We start from the raw sequence: 23,795 nt of genomic DNA, 5'->3' as shown, positions 1-23,795 counted from the left end.
ATGCGCAGTGCTGATGAAGGCAAGGAGTGCCGTGCCGCGCCGGGGTGTCCCCTGAGTAGGGGAGTCCCATGCGCAAGGAGTGCGCCCCGTAGGGAGAGCCATCCAGCGTGAAAAAGGTGTAGCCTGCCCAGGAATAGTGCCGCACACACGGAGAGCTGATGCAGCAAGATGACACAACAAAATGAGACACAGATTCCCAGTGCTGCTGACACAAGCATACACAGAAGAACACACAGCAAATGGACAGAGAGAGCAGACAACTGGGGGGGAGGAGAGAAAAAATAAATCTTAAAAAAAAAGATGTAATGTGTGATAACAACCTAGAGGGCTGGGCTGAAATGTTTAGTAGCAGTTTCATATGCTATTGAAGTTAAATTGGTATAAATTCAAGCTGAAACTTTAGGATGTTAAATATAGCCTCTAGGGAAACCACAAGAAAAAGCATTCCTACCCCAACCCCCAACTTCTGGACTTGAACTACACATATGCTGTCTCACAGGTTACTGAGGGTCTATTCTTTTTTTTTTTTTAGCCTTGTTTTTCCTCTCTGTTTCATTATGGATATTTTTATTTCTCTATTCTCAAGTTTGTTATCTTTTCTTCTGCAGTACCTAGTCTGTTGTTAAGCCCCTACAGTGAATTTTTCATTTCAGAGATTGCATTCTTCAGTTCTGAAAGTTCCACTTGGCTATTTTTTTTTTAAGATTTATTTTTTTAAAATTTATTCCTCCCCACCCCCTCATTGTTTGCATTTGCTGTAACTGTTTGTTGTATGCTGGTCTTCTTTTTTTTTGGAGGCACTGGGAACCAAACCTGGGACCTCCCATGTGGGACGGAGGTGCCTAATCACTTGAGGCTCCTCTGCTCCCTGCTTTGTTGGGCATCTCATTATGTCTTCCTCCTTGTGTTTCTTGTTGCATCATCTTGTTGTGTAAGCTCACTGCACCAGCCCATCGCGTCAGCTGTCTTGCTCATCTTCTTTAGGAAGCACAGGGAACCGGGGCCTCCCATGTGGTAAGGTGGGAGCTCAATCACTTAGGCTACATCCACTTTACTCAGGTGGAGGTTTTGTTTTGTTTTGTTTTGTTTTTATTTCTCTCCCCTTCCCCGCCCCACCCCAGTTGTCTGTTCTCTGTGTCTATCTGCTGCATGTTCTTTGTCCACTTCTGTTGTTGTCAGCGGCATGGGAATCTGTGTTTCTTTTTTGTTGCCTCATCTTGTTGCATCAGCTCTCTGTGTGTGCGGCGCCATTCCTGGGCAGGCTGCACTTTCTTTCATGCTGGGCGGCTCTCCTTATGGGGCACACTCCTTGCGCGTGGGGCTCCCCTACACAGGGACACCCCTGCGTGGCACGACACTCCTTGCTTGCATCAGTACTGCATGTGGGCCAGCTGCACATGGGTCAAGGAGGCCCACGGTTTGAACCGCCATGGACCTCCCATGTGGTAGACAGACGCCCTAACCACAGGGCAAAGTACGCTTCCCAGATGGAGTTTCAATAGAGATTTTCTTGAACACCAGGATGAAAACCAAACAAAAAACCACTCTCCCAGTCTTGTGATGGGGCACACCTTCAACATTTAGCCATACTTGCCCTGAGCCTAGAGATCAGCCCAAGGTAAGCTTTGCGTCTTCTCAGGTCTCTTCTGCGCATGTGTCTCACACTAGATATGGGTGTGGCTTCCTAAAGTCTCTCATATACATGGGTGCTCCTAAATACCCTAATTCATAAGAAACTCTCACCAGCTCTTCCTCCTGGGATTTAGGTAGTCTGTTGTATATTTCAATTGTAATCTTTTATCCCAGATGGCTGTGAGTTGATGATTCATTTGCTTTACAGTGTTTTTGTGCAATGACACCACTTTTTTTTATCTGAATGAGTGCTCAGATTGGCAAAGCAGAGCTGAGCATATTGCATCAGTACTTCAGGTACTCACCAGACACATGAGAACAGAAATTACACTAATTTGCACGTAAGTTCTGCTCTGCCCTGAAACCAGAAACCAGGTCCCACACTGGAAATGTGGACTGTCATCCTCAAGAGTCCTTCTGAGTTGGAAGGAGTGAAGTAAGGGCAAGTAAAAATGTCACAAAGCTTTCTTACTTTTGTTTTTCCCTTAATTCTGTAGTCAGATGGTTACTATGAATCTTTATTCTCTAGAATTCTAACAAAACTGGTTCTGACAGCTTCTGCTTGTTTTTAAAAGTTTCTGTAGGGAGAAGGGAACTTGTAGTTTCTTATTTCCCCATTTTTCTAATTCTCCTTTCTCTCCTCTTCCTTTTATTAACTTGCAATTTATTTGGTGAGGAAATTGAATGGTTTGTCCTATAGAGTTTCCCACAATCTGGATTTTTGCTTACTGCATTCCTATGGTGACGTTTAAAATTGATGTCCCCTGAATTTCCTGTAAATTGGTAGTTAAACCTAGACGTTTCATCAGATTAAAATTTATTTTGCTTTTGGCAAAAATATTTCATAGGTGGTATTCCATCAGGAGGCACATAATACCTGATATTATTTTTTCAGAATAAGAATATTACCATTTTGCAATCCCTATCATTCCTTTTTCACTTATTAACAGGAATACTTACATAAAAAGAAACTTGATAGCAGCTATTTGGTTACCCTGAGATATTATTCCTTTGGAAAAGGCCATGTGAAAACTCTTCATTTTTATTTGCAAATATTATTTTAAAATAATAATTTGGTTCCCTAGCAACTTCCAAAGATAACCAATGAGGGTTTTATTTAGTTATTTATGTGTCCATGGATTTAAATGTATTGATTTATTTTTAATCTATTATAAGCTATACTTATTACCGGTGATCAAATTCTTTCACCTCTGACCCATGGCAGCCTCCTGAAGTTCTCAAGTTGGCTTCTGGGTCCTTTTGACAAAATACCAAGTTTTGGATAGTTTGTGTTCTGGTATGACAACATTTCCAGGCTAGCTTATAGATTTCCTTATCAGATATGGAATTAGACATTTCCCTAAGGAATCCTGGGATTCTTTTAGTAGGGACTGGTATTTAAGAGGCCATAATCTGGTATTAGCTGTGCTCATTGCTACTGTGAGGTCACTGCACTCTAGGCCTTTCTCTGTGGTTATATCGTTAATTTGATTAGCTATGTTTTTTGCTTTGGATTTTCCAATATTTAATTTTGTTTTATAATTATGTAAAATACTTACATGGTTTTCTAAATCAAATTTACAGAATCAAGCATATTCAGGAAAGTTTCATTTTAATCATGGTTCTTTTTACTCTATTTCTTCTCTCTCCCTATGGTTAATTTATTTTTTAAGTTTGGTTTATCTTTCTACTTTTAAAAAATATATAAGCAAATACTTAGTATATATACTCTTCTTTTTTTAAAGATTTATTTATTTCATTTTATTTCTCCCCCCTCCAGCCCCTGCCCCAGTTGTCTGCTCTCTGTGTCTATTTGCTGTGTTTTCTTCTTTGTCTGCTTCTTTTGTTGTCAGCAGCATGGGAATCTGTGTTTCTTTTTGTTGCATCATCTTGTGTCAGCTCTCCGTGTGTGCAGCACCATTCTTGGGCAGACTGCACTTTCTTTCACGCTGGGCAGCTCTCCTTAGTTCGCTTCTGTTGTTGTCAGCGGCGTGGGAATCTGTGTTTCTTTTTGTTGCGTCATCTTGTATCAGCTCTCTGTATGTGCAGCACCATTCCTGGGCAGGCTACACTTTCTTTTGCGCTGGGCAGCTCTCCTTACAGGGCGCACTCCTTGTGCGTGGGGCTCCCCTACGTGGGGGACACCCCTGCGTGGCAGGACACTCCTTGCGCGCATCAGCACTGCACATGGGCCAGCTCCACACAGGTCAAGGAGGCCCAGGGTTTGAACCGCAGACCTCCCATGTGGTAGGCGGACGTCCTAACCACTGGGCCAAGTCCGCTTCCCTAGTATATATATTCTTATCCACCCTCTTTCTTAGATAAATGCTAGCGTGTTATAAACTCTTTACTCCACCTTGCTTTTTCAAGTAAACAATATATTCTGGAGATTGCTTCACAACAGTTTAAAGAAATATTCCTCAGTCCTTTTTATAGCTTCCCAGTACTATACTGATTGGCTGCATCACAATTTATTTAACTAGTCCCTATTAATAATCATTTGGGTTATTTCTAGTCTTTTGCTACTATAAATAGTGAACATGATCAAATTATTTTTCATAAGTGTCATGCAAATTTACACTGCAACTATCAATGATTGAGTGAACCAATTTAATATAATTTGAACAAAAATTCTGCTTGCAGGCAGCAGACTTGGCCCAGTGTTTAGGGCATCTGTCTACTACATGGGAAGTCCGCGGTTCAAACCCAGGGCCTCCTTGACCGGTGTGCAGCTGGCCCACGTGCAATGCTGATGCGCACAAGGAGTGCCGTGCCATGCAGGGGTGTCCCCCACGTAGGGGAGCCCCACGTGCAAGGGGTGCACCCCGTAAGGAGAGCCACCCAGCACAAAAGAAAGTGTAGCCTGCCCAGGAATGGTGCCGCACACATGGAGAGCTGACACAAGATGATGCAACAAAAAGAAACACAGATTCCCATGCCGCTGACAACAACAGAAGCAGACAAAGAAGAAGCAGCAGCAAATAGATACAGAGAACAGACAACCGGCGGGGGGAGGGGAGAGAAATAAATAAATAAATCTTTAAAAAAATTCTGCTTGCAGAAGAGGTGCAAAATAGTATTGCTTTTTCACTTGCATTCCCCTGATAATTAGGGCAACTGGATTATGTAAAAGAACTAGAATCCACTGGGCTGATTCAGTGTCTTACTCAGTGCTCTCAGAGCACCCATCCCCTGTAAACATGTCATATGCAGATTGTTCGTAACATACCACATCTAGAGGACCACATTTCACATCGTAGGCTTGCAAATTTGTATATTTATTATGGCAATCCTCCTACAGGTGGAGTAAAGTATCCTGAAGAAGCAAAGTCTTTTGCTAATTTGTACAAAGGCAGTATATGGACTAACATGGTCGTACACACTTGGTCCGTAATATTTATCTTACTAGGGTTAACTTCTCTCTCCCTTTAGGTGATTTACTCCTTGAGAGTAGCAATAACTTATTCATTTAAGCAACTCAAGTGTCTAATACAGTGCCTAGCACACAGAAGGTACAATAAATGCTTATAGAAAATATTTGAAAAGATAAATGAACAAATGTATGAAAGAGCTGAGACTTTTGCCTTCATCTCGAAGAATTGTGTTCATGTATTATTCTCATACTAAATTCAATCATTTCTCGAATACTCTTTTTAGATCTTACCCCATTTCTTTCACTCTTTCTAGCCACTGTTTTATGTTTTACTCTTCTACAATCTTTAACATTTTCTCTTCTACCTTCCTTTCCTGCACACTTTATTCTCTGTCATTATCACTGTTTACTTCATGTCTATACAATTTATTTTCTTTCTGACTAATGTTAATTGAATAAAACTTTTCAGGGATTTATTAATAGATATTAAAATAGCTTCTAAGAGTGATCTTTTCTTAATATTTCACAATGTCCCCCACTTTGCTATATATGTTTCTCAAGAAATACTTCAACTCTAAAATATTTTAGATATTTGTGATGGTTAAGTTCATGTGTCAACTTGGGTAGGTTATAGTGTCCAGTTGAGAATATTCTATGGATTTGAACCATCAAGAGGTTGACTGCATCGCTGGCTAATTACATATAGTTTCAAGTAAGGAAACTGCCGTCACAAATGAGAGAAGCATCAATCAAATGACCATCTTAAATAAAGGAGAAGTGATGATTTCAGCAGTCAGAAGGAAGAATTTCCGTCTCTGCTTCAGCCAACCAGCTTCTCCTAAGGAATTCACTGAAAACATGAAAAAGTTCTGCTTTCAGGGTTCCTCCATATTCCTGTCTCTGAAATACTTTAGGAAGAGTTGGCAAATGAGTGATACCTGGTCAACTCTACTTAAGAAATATAGTAAACAACTTAAATAAGTCAACTTAAAACAACATAAATAAATGCTCTCTTTTAAGGCTAATTTTTCAAGTCTGTCTTATATTTTAATCTCTGAGCATTTTCGATTGTAGAAAGCAGGGACTTCAAGTATACAGGATTTAACTAAAGAGGAAAATTCAAGTCAAGCTACTAAACTTGTTTTTACATATAAACACCACCAGATAGGTCAAGAAAACAATCAGCTGTGCATAATGCACTATTAAGTAAGTGTACAATATGTAATAATAAAGGGTACATAAAATCTGTAAGTGGTAGGTTTTTTTTAAAGAGAGAAACAATGATTCAATCATGAAAGCACTTTTTGGCTGTATGAAAATCACAGAATCAAGTTCCTTGTTCATTTCACTTATTCCTGAAAGTCTAGAACCTTAAAAAGCAATAATCTACTACCAAATTCTGAACCATTCCATTTTCCTTAAATGGAATAACAACTCTTAAAAGAAAAAAATATTATATAATTGCCACTTTACCTTCATGACATCTTTATACGACCTGATAGCTGAGATTTTTCTTTTTTCTTCATCCTCCTCTTCCATGACTTCATCCGCAGCCTCATAGCCCTCATCATTGCTACCATCAGTTTCTATTGTATTGGCCATACGATCAATGAGCTGCTCTAAGGGAGGGCTTAATTCCCTTTCTTCATTTTCCTTCAAGCCATAGTCCAGTGCTTTGTAAATAATAATTCCCAAAGATTCGATAACCTAGAAACATTAAAGAATGGTGGTCAATAGAAATGACTGAACAGTTATATAGGACTAATTGTAAGGCACAACTTATTTTCTGTGATACTTCATCTAGTTCTAATCTATCCCAACTCAGAAATGTTCGACAAATTAGATTTGAAAAGATATTTAAAAATTTCACCCATTATTAAAAAAAGATGGAAATTTTTGTGTGATTTCCTCAAACCAGTACATAACATAAACAATCCCTTTTTATGTTTTCTTAGAGTTAAACTATGTGCTAAAATTTATATATTCCATTCATATAAAATGCTAAGTTAATTGTCCACATTTCCAAATGATAGTTTTTGGACATTTATAGCTATCAAAAAATGAATGATGGCTTTCAAACTTACTAAAGACCAGGGGGCTGCTCAGCAAGCTTTGGGTTTTTCTCTTGTCAACTATTTTAATACTCTCTCTATAAATGCTGCCCCACTCTTCAAGAGGGTCTTTCTCTTCAAATCTCCAATACTTCTGCCCCTAGGTCTCAGCTGATCACTTTCCCTCATATCTTACTGCAAAATAAAAGTCCTTATATGAAAACTCAGTCACTTTTTCACCTTCAAATACACAGTCTGACAGGCATATACATTAATTTTGCCCTTCCTTCTCATTTCAGAGGATAAATATCTCAGTTCCTATCAGAGGTCAATCCCACCCTCCATGAACACCTCACACTACTGCAGCCATAATCCCATTTCTATGCTCCCTTTCCTAGCAAAACTTCTCAAAAGGGTTTTTTGCATACATGTCTTCCTTTTCTTTCCTTCCATTTACTGTTGAATCCATTCCAATCTGACTTCTGTCCATTTGAGGCCACTGAAACCATTGGTAAAATGAAAAATAACCTCTATATGTCAAATCTACCAAAAAATTTGTTACCAATTCTAAATAACTACTCAGTAGCATCTGACATGATATCCTTCCGTTTGAAATAATCTGGGCTTCTGATTTTCCTCAATTTGCATGTAGATGCAGCCTCCTCCAACTGTTAGAAAAATGAAGTTCCTCAGGATCACACATTCTACTTTTTTCTGCAATCTCTTGCAAAGTGCTTATATTCATTGCCAAGGCTATAAAAAGAATCTGTATTCTGATACTTCCTTAACTTATGTTTCTAGCCCAGAATTTATCTCTGGATTGTAGATCTGAATATCCTCTTGTCCACATAATACTTCCACGTGAGTAAATAATAAACACCTTAAACTTTAAGGTTTAAGGCCTGAAATCTTATCTACTTTGTTCACCATTGTATGTGTATCTAAAGAATGCTTAGTTCACAGTAGATGTTAAGTAAATATCTCATAATTAAATCAGTAAATTTATAACAGTAACATCTACTTCTTAGTTTCTTTTTGCAGACATAAATGTAAGATATTGAGCTGAGATCTTTTCAGAAAAGTTACAGAATTTTTATTTTAAAAATATGAGACAATTGAAAATTACCCAAGTAAAAAGCTCTGTGTTTACCAATAAAAGTAATTTTAGCTATCTTTAAATATATGTAGGCTTCTTTAAAGGTTACAGTGAATTTAGGTTCTTCTTTTTAAAATATAAAACCACTGAGAATTGATGGTAGTCTTGACAATAGTATATAATAATCAATTCTCAGTGGTTAATACAGATCCACAATCTGTTATCTGAAGCCTTCAGGTCAGTTGTGTTCATGAGGTACAGATTTTCAGATTTTAGAAAAGTATACTAAACACATTCCCTATGTTTTGTTCTTTTCCCAGGAGGATGACAGACTCTAGAATCTACTACCCCTTATGCCTCTATTAAAATCCTCCATTAAAATGTTATAATAATAATGGTTTTAATGCATAAAATAAAAAGTATAGACTTACAAAAGAAACTCCATTGAAATATAGTTAACAAGAAGCAAAACTTTAATATAAAAATATAGATATATTTTATATATGCACTCAATAATATGATCTCTTGGCAGGTATAATTAATTTTAACATAGGGATGAGTATATTCAAGATATCTGCAACAACTGTAAAACAGCAAGAAAGTATGTATCTCATTGGTGACAAAGCCACAGGTAAGCTAATACTACCATGGCTGGTAGATTCACAATGGAATGTAATACCTAATTTCAGTTAGAGGGTTCCAGTGTTGTATATCTATATATTTATGTAATAAATTAAGTTAGGAGAGTCAAAATGATATAAATTTCCCACAACCATAATACTGACACTTCTTTTCAAAATGGAACTTTGAAGACCTAATATAAAACATTTAGATAAAAATGCTTCAGGAGTTCAACTGCTATGTGAAACCTAAGATTTTATTTGTCTATAATCTACCTATCAAACTGTAAAGAAGAAACTTAAAGAAAATCAATTAAAATGCAAAAACAAATATAAAAATCTCAAATTAGCTAAATTCATTCAGATTCCTGAGTAGATATAATTTAGAAACATAGAGACATTTCAATAAAAATTTCAATTATTACTTTAGTTGACTATAAAGATCTCTTTAACTACATAAAGTTCAATGAATTTTATGCAAATAGTTATGAGGAATGGGTTTTTTTATTTTGTTTTTGTTTTTTAAGGTATCAGGGCTGGGGACTGAACCCGGCACCTCATATATGGGAAGCTGGCACTCAACCACTCAGCCACATCAGCTCCCCTGAGTTGACTTTTTCATTTATTTGCTCGTTAATTTATTTATTTTTAGGAGGCACCAGGGACCAAACCCAGGACCTCCCATGTAGAAGGTATTTAACTGCTTTAGCCACATCCGCTCCCCATGAAGAGTGTTTTTAAAAATCTCTTTCCTACATTATCATTTGTATTATACTGTCAAAAGTACTCACAATGTTTTAAATATTTGAAAGGCTCCTTTGGCCAAAAAATTAAAAAATTTTAAAAAGCTATGAATTCAGATGAGAAGATCTCTAAAAAGAGGAATACAAATTTATTCAAATATATTAGGGATTATAGGAGAATATATGTTAGAAATATATTATTAAAGCCAAAACATATATTCCTTTCTAAAGAGTATTCTTGAAATGTTCAAATATTCAAGGTCAAACTATCAAATTCTATAATTTTTCTTCTAATAAATTTTTTAAGTAATCACATATAGAGCCAAGATAAGAACAGTAAATATACAAAAAATTTTAATGTCACCTTTAATTTCTTAAACAGGCTTTCTTTCCTGAAATTCAAGTTTCATTTAAGGGTCTTTGGATATGATATAAAGAAACAATAATTATAAAATGTCATGTTGAAACTAGACAGGCTCATCCTAAACTTCATATGGAAAAACAAACCAGCAAAAATATCCAGAAAAATGAAAGGGTAGTAGCTCTATCAGATACTAAAGGGTATAATCAATAATTAGAACAGTGTGGTAATTGGAGCATAACAAACATACAAACCAGTGGCACAGACCCAATGCAGAAAAAGAGTTGAACAATTCTCCCTACAAATGCTGTTGAAACAACTGGATAGTGGTAGTCATTTGTGGGGGGAGGGTAGTTAATTTGGATCTTTTGTTTTTTTTTTAATTTCTCCCTGCTCCCCCCAGTTGTCTGCTCTCTGTCCATTCACTGTGTGTTCTTCTGTGACCGCTTCTATCCTCATCTGTGGCACCAGGAATCTGTGTTTCTTTTTTTGTTGTGTCATCTTGCTGCATCAGCTCTCCACGTGCGCGGCACCATTCTTGGGCAGGCTGCACTTTCTTTCACACTGGGCAGCTCTCCTTACGGGGTACACTCCTTGTGCGTGGGGCTCCCCTACGCGGGGGACACCCCTGCGTGGCAGGGTACTCCTTGCATGCATCAGCACTGCGCGTGGGCCAGCTGCACACGGGTCAAGGAGGCCCGGGGTTTGAACCGCGGACCTTCCATATGGTAGGTGTACGCCCTATCCATTGGGCCAAGTCTACTTCCCTAATGTGGATCTTTACATTAGTACACCAGGGTAAAGCTCTAATGGAACAAACATTTAAATATACGTATAAAAGAAACTACTAGGAAAACAAATGGGTAAATTACGAAAGACTTTCCTAACTACAAACCAGAATCCACAAATATGAAGGGAAAGATTGATAAATTTAACTGCATAAACATTGGAAACATTTAGAAGGCAAAAAAAAACTAAAACCAAAAAATAAATAAATAATAATTTAAAAACCTCACGATTAACAAAGTCAAAAGACAAAGGACAAACTGGAAAAAACACTTAACTCTTATCTCTGACAAAGAAATATTCTCCCTGATATTTAAAAAGCTCCTAGAGTATTATATATATATTTAAAAAAAGACCAACAGCGCAATAGAAAAGTGGGTAAGGGACATGAAGGGAGAGATCAGAGAAAAGAAAGTACAAATAGATCTTCAACATATATTAATAAAATGTTCAGCTTTACTAATAAGATAGATGCAAATTAAAAACTACACTGAAATACACTTTTTAAAAACTATCTAATAAAACTTCAAAGATTTGATAATGAAACTGTATTGGCAAAACGGTGAGAAAATAGGCACTCTGAAATATCACTGACAGGTATATAAATTGGTACAACTCTTATGGAGGACTAAATGGCAATACTGATCATAATTACAAATTCTAATATACTTTGGTCCAGAAATTTCACTTCTGGGAAGTTATTCTTTTTTTTTTTTAAGATTTATTTTATTTCTTTCTCTCCCCTTTCCCCCGTTGTCTGCTCTCTGTGTCCATTTGCTGTGTGTTCTTCTGCATCCACTTGCATTATCAGGTGGCACGGGGAAATTGTGTCTCTTTTTTGTTGTGTCATCTTGCTGCATCAGCTCTCCGTGTGTGCAGCGCCACTCCTGGGCAGGCTGTGCTTTTTTCACACAGGGCGGCTCTCCCTGCAGGGCACACTCCTTGCACATGGGGCACCCCTATGCAGCACAGCATGCCTTGCGCAGGGCACCACTGCACATGGGCCAGCTCACCACACGGGTCAGGAGGTCCTGGGGATTGAACCCTGGACCCTCCATATGCTAGACGGACGCTCTATCGGTTGAGCCACATCCGCTTCCCAGGAAGTTATTCTTATAAATATATACCTGTGTAAAAGTTTATAAACGCAAAATTATTCATTGTAATATTGTTTGAAAGAGCAAAAGACTAGGAACACCTTTATGTCCATTAAGTTAGGACTAAATAAATCAGTACACATTCATACGTGGAATGCTACGCCGTTGTGGGGAGAAACAAAATTTTTTTAAAAAGGGAAGCTATCATTGTACCAATAAGAATGCCAAGATTGCTGTTAAATGAAAAAAAAACAAGGTGATAAACTGTGTATGGTATTCAATGAAACACTCAGAATTCATCTCTGAGCTTTCAAATCCATTAAAAAAATATTGGGGGGGGGCGGGTAGGGCTTACCTGAAGTTCAAATCCACTGCCATCTAGATATCCTAACATATTCCCAAACTCAATATGGCCGAAAAACTAAACTCATGTTTTTTTTTTTACCTAAAACCTATTCTTTCTTCTTTTGTAACTTGATAACTAGCGCTAATAACCAATAAGCATGCACGCCTATCCAAATCAATCTAAACAGCACATACTCAGTGCTTCCCACTCTATCCCACATCCCCCTCACTCGTTTCACTGACATTACCACTCACTCGTTTCACTGACAAATATTAACTGGTTGCCTGGTTAAGCATAAGGGCCTAACTAGTCTTCCTTTCCCATCTCTCTACATTTCCATTCATTTTAGATAGTGATGACAAATTATAATCATCATAAAGCAGTTTCACTCTCAAAAAACTTCAATGGTTTCTGACTACTTAATTCTAACACAGGGCACCTTTTTCATTTTGCTACAACTTACCTTTTCAAGCTAATTTTCTTCCATTATCACTCACATACCCTGTTGCCCAACCGTACTGATTTTTTTTCACTCTTTCCTTTACATGCGCTATACTTTCTTGCCTCTATGCAACTAATCAATAATCTTTCTTTCTGTATAACTTTCTCCCACATTTTTATAATCTCAAATCCTACTCATCTAACTCCTTAGCTCCACAGAATCTCTTCCATGATGCCTTATTCTACCATGCCCTCACAATCCCTACCCACCTTCTTCCCTAGATGAAAACAACTATTTCTACTTCAGACCCTCCATAACACTGACTAGTGCTTTTATATAGTTATGCTTCACTTTCAACCTGGATTATAATGAACTATGTACTTATCTTAATTTCCCAACCAGACTAAACTCCTTGAAGGCAATATCCCTCTATGATTCATCTTTACATCTCTGCATTACTTTTTATAAACAGGGATGCAATATTTAATGAATGAATGAATCAAAATATAGATTCTTTCCACTCAGTCATGTATAACCGAAAGTTGGATATGGAATTCATGAACATAGGCAAAAGTATCCATCACTTCAATCTTTCTCATTCCAATAGATCACTATACAGTGCTAGTCCAGCCCCAACCCCAAACAGCTCTCAAACAACCTGGAGCATCTCTTAGCCCAAGGTTAAACTGGGTCTGTTCTGGCTTAAATATCCATACCCTACACTCCAAAAGTGTAGCAACAAAGCAATAATGTATTCAGCTTTTCCTGATAAAATGTGAGCTATAAAGTAGTTCTAAAATTAATCCAACCTGTTAGAAATACAGGTATAACAAGTCCTGGCATTATAAGACTGACAGGTGACTTATCACTTTCACGGGGGCTGAAGGAGCTTCTAACCTTTTCCCAGAGAAGCAGATACCTAGTTCCTCAGACACCAAGCTTCCACACCTTGTCCTGAGCTAGGGACAAGGAGTGACCACTAGAAAAATAATTTAAACCTAGAGAGTACCTGGACATATCAGCTGCCCATATATATATCTACTTATACTAATTTTAGAAACTCATTTGCCAATACATGGAAATGCTAAGAAAACCTAGGCAAACAGCAGAGTCAGATCTAAAATAGTCATCTGTCTTCAAGCAGCTGGAAAATCATCATTCATGTCCTGTTGCATTGGCTCCGGGCCCCCCTTTGAACTCTTTTGGAGTTTGATATTCATTAAAGTGAACATGAACTACAGTGCAAAATCTTAACATTTAACGGACCAAGTGAAACACACTGGGATACTGAGGTTTTAAAAAAGGGGTGGGAGGAAGAAGGTATTAATTTAAACCACATATTCTAATATTTCAGGCTGCTACAGTGTCATACCTATCACTCAGTGACTGCTGGATTGAAAGTCCTAACGCCCTTGTAACAGACATACAAACAAACTGCCTGTTCTCTGGCCTCCAGACCCAGTCATGCCTACTCAATGACAGCAGCGCTGCTGTTAAAGCAACAGTACACACACTAAGCCCATGTTTCCAGGAGAACACTCAGGGCTAGCCAGAAGCCTGCCTAGCCCGCATACAGTCAGCCTTCCTTGCACCACTCTACTCCCTTCTTCTCTATCCCCTCATCATATTATATTTCACTTCCTACAAGGAATTTGAGTATATACTTGTGTCTCTCACTAGAAAAAAAACTTCTTTAGGATGGAGATCAGCTATGATTCTTCCTGGTATTTGCTACAATGCCCAGCACTTTGCTTTACACATACTATGTGCTAAAATAATATTTGTTAAACATATGTACATAGCAATAGCACAAAAAGTCTTGAATGCCAAATATGATCAAAAGGGGATGACCTAAACCAAGGTTGTCAAGCCTGGCATGCATGCTAGCTGACATCTAACAAACATTAGCTGCTACTGCTTTCGTTGCCATGCCCATATTGCCAAAGTCTCCTCTTCTCCAGCATAAAATGTAAATCAAAACTAACAAAGACAGCTTCTTCAACCCTTTAAGTACCCTTGCCAATTAGAATGGGATTTCCTTATATTTGTAAAATGCTGAATAATGAACATATTTTCCTTTATTCATCACAACAATAATCCTATGAAATAGATGTCATTATTCCCATTTTAAAGATGAGGGAACTGGGCCTGAGAGAGGGTAAATAGATTGACCTATAGTTGGTAAATAATAAAAGCCAAGACTCAAACTTGGCTTTGTTACTTAATGAATTCCATGGCCAGAATTCTACTATGGCACAAAGTTTCACATCTGAACACCTGACAGTGTCTGTCTAAACTGTGGCATCCAGAATTAAACATCATTCTACATATAGTATGATCATCAGAGAACACACCAAAATGAGTACCTTCCTTGTTCAACACCACATACTTCTTTGAATACATCCAAATCAGTATTAAGATTTCTGTGAAACTCATTAAATTGCTGACACTTTGAATTTAAAGTCAACAAAAATGCCAAGGAAAAGGTTTGGGGCAGTGAATTTTTCCATTCACAGCTCCCCACTATACATATCACTTCAGCCACTTTCACATTGTTGTGTATGTCTTTATTCAGGCTGCACTCTGCACCAAAACCTTTCCTTGGCGTTTCTGTCTGACAAATCCTGCATATACTTTTATCCTTCAAATCCCAGCTCACTGTCATCTATAAAGTATTCCTATTCTCCCGAGAATTGAACACTTCTCTTCCTGCCACTGTTTCCTAGCTTTATCTGATATTTACCATACTGTAAGTGACTAAATTATACACCAAAACTGCAGAATAATCATTCTTTTCAAGTGCATACGAAATGTTCACGAAGATAAATCACACACTATACTAAAAAAATAAGTCTCAATAAATTTCAAGATTAAAATCTTAAAGAATATGTTATCTGACAGCAGAATAAAATCAGAAATTAGTACAGGATACCCAGAACAATACCAGGTATCAGTAAATTACATACACTGCTAAATAACCCACAGGTCAAAGAAAAAATCTCAAGAGGAAATAAAAAATATTTCATGATAATGAAAACATAACAGACTAAAAATTGTGAGATCCAACTAAAGCAGTGCCTTATAGTTTTTGATGAATGGACAAGTGCTGAAAAATACAACTTACCAAAAGTTGCAAGACCCCAGCACTGCTGAGAGAAATTAAAGACCTATGTAAATATACTAAGTTCATGGACTGAAAGACTAAATGATGTAACAATGTCAGTTCTCTCCAAATTGACCTACGAGTCACTGAAATCTCAATCAAAACTCCAGCAGGTTTTTGGTAGAAACTGACAAACTGATTTCAAAATGGATATAAAAATGCAGAAGATATAGAACAGTCAAAACAATTCAGAAAAAGATGAACAAATTTAGATGACTTAGACTACTTGATTACAAGACATCTGGAGTAATGAAAACTTGCATCTTATTGGCATAAGGGTGGACATATGGATCAAGAGAGAATCCATATTAGTTCACTCGTGTGATCAACTGATTTTTTTCTAAGGAGGTACCAGGGATTGAACCCAGGACCTTGTACATGGGAAGCAGGTACTCAACCACTGAGCTACATCCACTCCCCGATGAGAGGTGGTTTTTTTCATTTATTTGTAGGAAGTACCAGGTATCGAACCCGGGACCTTGTACATGGGAAGCCGGCACTCAACCACTCAAGCTACATCTACTCCCCAATCAATTGATTTTTTTTTAAGATTTTTTTATTTATTTCTCTCCCCTTCCCACCCCGACACAGTTGTCTGCTCTCTGTGTCCATTCGCTGTGTGTTCTTTTGTGATCGCTTCTATCCTTATCAGCGGCACTGGGAATCTGTGTTTCTTTTTGTTGTGTCATCTTGTTGTGTCAGTTCTCAGTGTGTGCAGTGCCATTCTTGGGCAGGCTGCACTTTCTTTCGCGCTAGGCAGCTCTCCTTATGGGGCGCACTCCTTGAACGTGGGGCTCCCCTATGCAGGGGATACCCCTGCGTGGCACGGCACTCCTTGGGCGCATCAGCACTGCGCATGGGCCTGCTCCACACAGGTTAAGGAGGCCCAGGGTTTGAACCGGGGACCTCCCATGTGGTAGGCAGACGCCCTATTCACTGGGCCAAGTCCGCTTCCCTCAATTGATTTTTAACAAAAATGTCAAGGTAGTACAATGGGGGAAGGATATTCTTTTCAACAAATAGTGCTAGAACAATGGATTACCTAGATCCCACCTTATGTTACACACAGAAATTATTTAAAAATGGACCATACACCAAAACCAAAAAACTAAATTCTATTAAACTTCTAGAAAAAATACTGGAGAAAATCTGCATGACTCTAGTAGATTTTTGGGGGTAGATTTTTAAGGATATTCTACATAGACATCTATGTTGTCTTTGAGATAGACAAAAATTTCTTACAAAGGACATTTTCAAAAACACTAATCATAAAAGAAAAAAATGATAAATTGGATTTCATAGAAATTCTAAACTTTGCTCTTCAAAAGACTAAGAAAATGAAAAGGCAGGTCATCAAGTAGGAGAAATTATAGATAATACACATATCTTACAAAGGATTTGAATCTAGAATATATTTTAAAATCTAAGAACTTAATAAATAAGTAATCCAATTAAAAAATGGTCAAAAGACAGAAGCAGACACTTCACAAGAGATGATATACACAGGGAGTAGAGAAGCAGTTGAGAGCCTGCTTCGCATGACCAAGGATCTGGGTTCGCTCCTGGGTACCTCCAAAAAAACAAGTCAACTCTCATTGGAGAGCGGATGTAGCTCAATGTTTGAGTGCCTGCTTCCCATGTACGAGGACCTAGGTTCAATCCCAGTATCGCCTAAAAAAAAGAAAAGAAAAAAAAAAGAACATATACAAATATCCTATAAGCATGTGAATAAATGCTCTACATTAGTCATTAGGGAAATGTGTGTTAAAACTACAATGAGGGGGCAGATGTAGCTCAGTGGTTGAATGCCTGCTTCCCATGTATGAGGTCCTGGGTTCGATCCCCAGTACCTCCAAAAAAAAAAAAAAAACCTACAATGAGATATCATCATATCATTTTATATCTTCTAGAAGGGCAGACATTAAAAAACACAATCAAAAGTATTGATGAGGATGTGAACAACTAGAATTCTCATACACTGGTGGTATGATCATAAAATGACACAACCATATTATAAAACAATTTGGCGGTTTTTTATAAAAGTCAAACATACATATAACCACCCTATGACTCAGCAATTCACTCCTAGTTATTTACCCAAGAGAAATGAAAATTTGTCTACAAAAAGACTCACACATAAATGCTCAAAGCCACTTGTTTTAATTTCTCAGCTGATAAAACAAATATACCACACAATGGGTTGGCTTAACAACAGGAATTTAATTGGCTCATGGTTTCAGAGGCTTGCAGGCTTGCTTCTACTGGGGTACAGTATTTTCTGGCTGGCCGGCAATGATGGGGTTCCTTGGCTTTTCTGTCAAAGGACAATGCACATGGTGGCATCTACTCCTTTCTTTTCTAGTTTCTGGCTGCTCCCTGTGGCTTCCTCCCACCATGTCCAATTTCCTTTGCTTATAAAGACTTCAGTCATATTGGATTAAGGCCCAGCCTTATTCAATTTGTACACACATTAAATAATAACATTTTCAAAGGTCATACTTACAAATGGGTTTACACACACAGGACCAGAGATTAGTCCTTTTGTGGCGGACGGATTCAATCCCCAACACAGCTTTATTTGCATCCATTTATCCATCAATGGATAAATGGATAAACAAATTGCAATATATTTACATAATGGGATACTAATGAATAATTAAAAGGAACACACTGTTAGTGCATACAACAACAAAGATGAATCTCAAAAACATTCTGCTGAGCAAAAAAATAAGTATAAAAAGTATATTTCTGTATGATTACATTTAGGTATGGAGTAGGGGTGGTAGTTACACAATGTAAAAATTGTGAAAATTCATGATTAGATTTAAATTTTACTTCAAAGTTGATTTTAAAAAAGAACCGAACAAAGGAGAATACTAGACTGGTAAAATAGGATTCTGCCCACCAGCTGATGTGTAACCTTGGGCCAGTCACTTAAACTCCATGTATCTAAGTTTCTTCTAGAGTAAACTTAAAGAAAAACCACTGAAGTTCCTTCCAATCCTAAAACTCTACAAGAGTAAGAAAAGGCAGAATTGGAATATGAAAAAAGCATAAACATGTGGGGTTTTGCTTAAAGGAATGTCACAGCTGACGAATCAGAGGTTGACTTGGCTTCTTTCTGAAAGCAGGCCTTGTAGTAAAATGTACTGTAATAGGAGTGAAGAAAGATCACAGCAACAACCTGAAACCTCTGAAAACTCTAAATCAACATTCATGGGAACTTGCCTGGCCAGCTTTGTGGTGATAGTTCAGTTATGGAATTGGGAACTTTGAACTAACAACAAAGACAAAAATTAGACCTCAAGGAATTTTAGGAGATTAAAAAAAAAATCCAACTTTTAGCAATAGTGAATAATGCCAAAGTGACCACAGTACTTACAGAGGGCAGGGAGAGGGAAGAAGAGATTCATGTGGGGGCATTTTCGGGTCTTGGAGTTGTCCTAAATGGTACTGCAGGGACAGATGCTAGACATTATATGTCCTGCCATAACCCACTGAATGGACTGGGGGAGAGTGTAAACTACAATGTAAACTATAATCCATGTGGTGCAGCAGCGCTCCAAGATGTATTCACCAAATGCAACGGATGTCCCACAATGATGGAAGAAGTTGTTGATGTAGGAGGGGTGGGGTAGGGTGGGGTGTGGGGTATGTTGGACCTCATATTTTTTAATGTAACATTTTTTGTGATCTATCCATCTTCAAAAAAATACAATTAAAAATGCTCACTAAAAAAAAGCAAGAACAATAAAACCTGAACAAAGTTAAGAACAAGACAGGAATTTTCCTATTAAGAGAGGGAAAATATTTACACACACACGAGTAATAATAAAGCCTATTTCAAAATGACTGGGTCTGCTATGTTTTAGGACATGCAATATTCAAAGAGGTCTTGTCAGTGATGGGGGATGCATGGAAGGAGGTTCACCTGGGGCATACCTATAAGGTATATGAAAGAATTCGAGTGTTCATGCGGCACTGTCACAGTGGGTCCACACAATAACCAAAAGAATATCCCATTCCCATGCTGGGGAGTTCTGCCACATTCTCTAATGGGACAGCAAGAATCCCCCAAGTACAGGTGCAGTGACTAGTGAAGGAGGATGGACCATTTGATGGGCCCTTGATATTGATGGTTACTTATGAACCTTTTCTTGTAAAATTGAAACTTAGCCTAGTATTACAAGTTGCCTAAGAGTTACCTCCTGAGAGCCTCCCTGTTGCTCAAATGTGGCTTCTCTCTAACCCAAACTCAGCATACAAATGCATTACCTTCTCCCCCACTCCCTGCTGGCTTGGGACATGACTCCCAGGGTTGAGTCTCCCGGGCATTGACAGATTACTACCAAGCACCAACTAGCAATGCAACTGGAAAAAGATCTAGACCCAAAGGGGGAAAGGGTAAAGACAAATGAGTTTATATGGCTAAGAGACTTACTTCAAAGTGAGTCAGGAGGCCACCCCTGACGTTATGCTTATGCGGATCTCAGGAGGTTCTCATTGACTGCCACAGTAAATATTGCCTGAAATAGTGGGGTTCCTGAGGGCTCTGGAGACATCCAGACATTATGGGTGGGCTGACAACTCAAGAGTTTGTTGTCCTGCCAGTAAGCCCTACTTTGGAATTTATGCTTCCCAGTGGGACAGAGTTGGACTCAGTTGTGCTTTCCTTTCTGCCCCTTATATCTGAACCTGTAGTTCATACTCGAGTTGGCAGGTTTATGTGCAAGAGACTTAAATCTTAGGGCTGTCCACCCAGGACAACAAGGAAATGATGATGGACAATGACCAGCCCAAGGAACAGAGAGAGTCTATAACTGCAAGCAAGATAGTCCCATCTATCTGCCTCATAGGATCTGTATTAGTTAGCCAAAGGAGTACTGGTGCAAAATACCAGAAATCTCTTGGCTTTTATAAAGGATATTTATTGGAGATAGAAGCTTACAGTTACCATGCCATGAAGCATAAGTTACTTCCCTCACCAAAGCCCATTGCCACATGCTGGGGCAAGATGGCTGCCAACATCTGCCAAGAGTTCAGGCTTCTTATGTTCCTCTCTTCCCGGGGCTCCATTTCTCTCTGGGCTCAGCTGCTGTGCTCTCTCTACAAGGCCAGCTGTAGACTATCAGGTGAATGGCTCTGTCTCTCTCCCCAGGGCTTCTGCTGTTCTAAGAAGCCATCTCTTATTCCTTTGTGTTCTCCTGTGTGTTCACTTCCCAGACTCCAGCTCAAAAACTCCCAACTCTGTCCTTTGCCATGTATTTTATCTGTTGAGTCCCTACTCACCAAGGGGCGGGGACTCAATACCCTACTGATGTGGCCCAATCAAAGCCCTAATGATAATTTAATCAAGTAAAAGTGAAACCTCAGACAGACCAGTTTATAAGTATATCATTAACTATTTTTGGAATTCATAAGCAATATCAAACTGCTTCAGGATCTAAGCACCCTCTCAATTAGAGGTGGAGTGGGCATCACCATCCCAGAATCCTCAGGGTTGGGGAATGAATGATGGACTACAGCAGACTTACTCTTATTCTACTACAGACTTACTGTAATTCTAGCAATGGAAGAACTTTTATCATTGATGTGGAGGCAGTGGCCACTGGAGGTTCTGAGGGGAGGGAGAGTGGGAAAACAGGTGTAATATGGGGGCATTTTCGGGATATTGGAATTAGCCTGAATGACACCGCAATGATAGATACAGGACATTATATATCTTGTCATAACTTACAAAATTGTGCAGGAGAGAGTTTAAACTATAATGTAAATTACAATCCACACTTAGTGGCAATGCTCCAATATGTGTTCATCAATTGTAATAAATGTACCACACTAATGATGGATGTTGTTAATGTGGGAAAGTGTGGGAGGGGTAGGGAGTGGGGCATATGGGAATCCCTATATTTTTTATGTAACATTTATGCAATCTAAGTATCTTTAAAAAATTAAAAATTAAAAAAAAAGGTCTGACTCAACTTATCTACAGGGGTTACTATGGTTTCCAACACAAGATAAGGGTCCAGGAACCAACTTATCTCTCCACTTCTGCACCAGAAGTAGAACTTCCTTGGAACTACAGTTCTACTCCACACCATTCTGTTTTGAGCCCTGAGCACAGACCACAGTTTGCTTGGGTCATCAAGCCTTGAAACCACCTTTTACCAGCATTTGACAAAGCTGGCCATGTTCTACTTTTTTCAATACTTTTTTCTCTTGATTCCACACTCTTCTAACTTTCTATCTATACTAATGACTTTGACAAGGGAAATTCTGATAGAGTAGTCTTGGTAGAAACATGAGGAAGGGGGGGGGGAAAATGGGAGGCAGTGGAAACAGGACCTAACTCATTGTGGTTACTTCTGAAATAATATTCTTGAATAGGTATTTGGGTACAGATGCAGGCAGGTGGGTTGGGTGGTAGGAAAATGTAAAAGTTTTCTTCATATTGTTTCTAATTTAAGTGGAAAAAAATGTACAGTTGCAACTGAGAGGGGAGGAGGAAGAAGAGAGTTTGGGAGGGGTGAAGAAAGAGAGGGTTGAAACAATTACCTTAGTCACCACAGAACATGGTCTCTTTTAAAGTCCAAATTTTATCATGTCCCTCTCTTGCCTAAAACCCTTTATAACTTTTTTTTTTTTTAAGATTTATTTTTTTTATTTCTTTAATTCCCCTCCCCTCCCCCGGTTGTCTGTTTTCTGTGTCTTTTTGCTGCGTCTTGTTTCTTTGTCCGCTTCTGTTGTCGTCAGCAGCACAGGAAGTGTGGGCGGCACCATTCCTGGGCAGGCTGCTCCCTCCTTCGCGCTGGGTGGCTCTCCTTACAGGTGCACTCCTTGCGCGTGGGGCTCCCCTACGCGGGGGGACACCCCTGTGTGGCATGGCACTCCTTGCGCGCATCAGCACTGCGCATGGGCCAGCTCCACACGGGTCAAGGAGGCCCGGGGCTTGAACCGCGGACCTCCCATGTGGTAGACGGACGCCCTAACCACTGGGCCAAAGTCCGTTTCCCTATAACTTTTTTTAAATAAAGTAAAATGCATGAAATAATTTTCCAATAATGTCACAATCATATATGAAAATGCTTTCATCTGTCTCAAAGTGGTGGAGTTATATTTGATTTGATAGAAATGCTCATAATCCCAATCTATCTGCTAAGACTAAGCAGTAGATCAGTAGATCAGAATGAATGTTATTCATATAGCATTTACATCTATACCTGTAATTATTAATACAATCATATTTGTAAATTAAAGTAGTGATTGTGAGTGGTAAGTTTATTTCCATTTTACCCACAGGCTCATTTTTAATTAGAAAGAACTGTGCAACCAGAGAAGAGGCCAATGTAAGTAGTGCACCAATGACTACACTACATGTGAGATGCTACAAATATGTCAATTACCAAATGAAAGACAAGGTCATGATGTCAGTGAAACCTGCAATGATAAAATTCATATTAATGAAATCAGAATCTACAAATTCAGTTTTCTTATTTCCAGACAATTCTTTTATTTATCCTCAAGAGTAGAGACTACATTTATTCTATCGCCTGTGCCCAGCACAATGTCTGAAACACAGGAGGTACTCCAAAAATGACTGTTGAACTATTAAAGTAAGCAAACATATTACTTAGTTTCCAGGCAAAGTAATGAAGGGGGAAAAAGGCTGGGAATCCTTGAGAGAGGGGGAACCAGTCCCATTTCATCAAAAGTGCAAAGTAATGATGAATTTAAATCAATGATCCTATGTTAGTCATTTCTACAGAAAGTTCTCTGACTACTTATTTAAAATATTATCTCTATGGCACTTTGAACTAAAGTGACTTTCATCTAAGTAGCTTAAAGCATTTGATTACCAGCTATTAATTAATGTTTCAGTGTTCAACGTATAATTTCCATTTTGAAAACAGGAAAACAAGACACTAGACGGTCCAATAATGTAACCAAGATTAAAGGATGAAAATAAAAAGTCACAATATTTTTCACTCTATCCTGATCTAATCTGAAAATACCATACCCATTAATATTTTTAACTATATCTACTGAATCAAAAAACATCATCAGAAACTAACGTATGTTCTAAAT

The 23,795-nt window shown here is 38.3% G+C and overlaps 1 protein-coding gene across 8 annotated transcripts in view; it reads right to left on the bottom strand.

Annotated features, from left to right (window-relative positions):
- Positions 1-23,795, bottom strand: part of SPIRE1 (spire type actin nucleation factor 1) — a 239,529-nt gene that overhangs the window by 126,567 nt on the left and 89,167 nt on the right. For all 8 annotated transcript variants that reach the window (XM_058277279.1, XM_071208408.1, XM_058277276.1 and 5 more), the window contains exon 3: positions 6,479-6,712. In XM_058277279.1, the coding sequence (XP_058133262.1) occupies positions 6,479-6,607 (129 nt within the window). In that variant the 5' untranslated portion in view covers positions 6,608-6,712. The remainder of the gene's footprint in view (positions 1-6,478; positions 6,713-23,795) is intronic.

The sequence above is a fragment of the Dasypus novemcinctus genome, chromosome 16, assembly GCF_030445035.2.
Source record: "Dasypus novemcinctus isolate mDasNov1 chromosome 16, mDasNov1.1.hap2, whole genome shotgun sequence".
Classification (NCBI taxonomy): Eukaryota; Metazoa; Chordata; class Mammalia; order Cingulata; family Dasypodidae; genus Dasypus; species Dasypus novemcinctus.
Note: the sequence above shows the minus strand (reverse complement) of the source record. Positions and strands in the feature narration are given on the sequence as shown.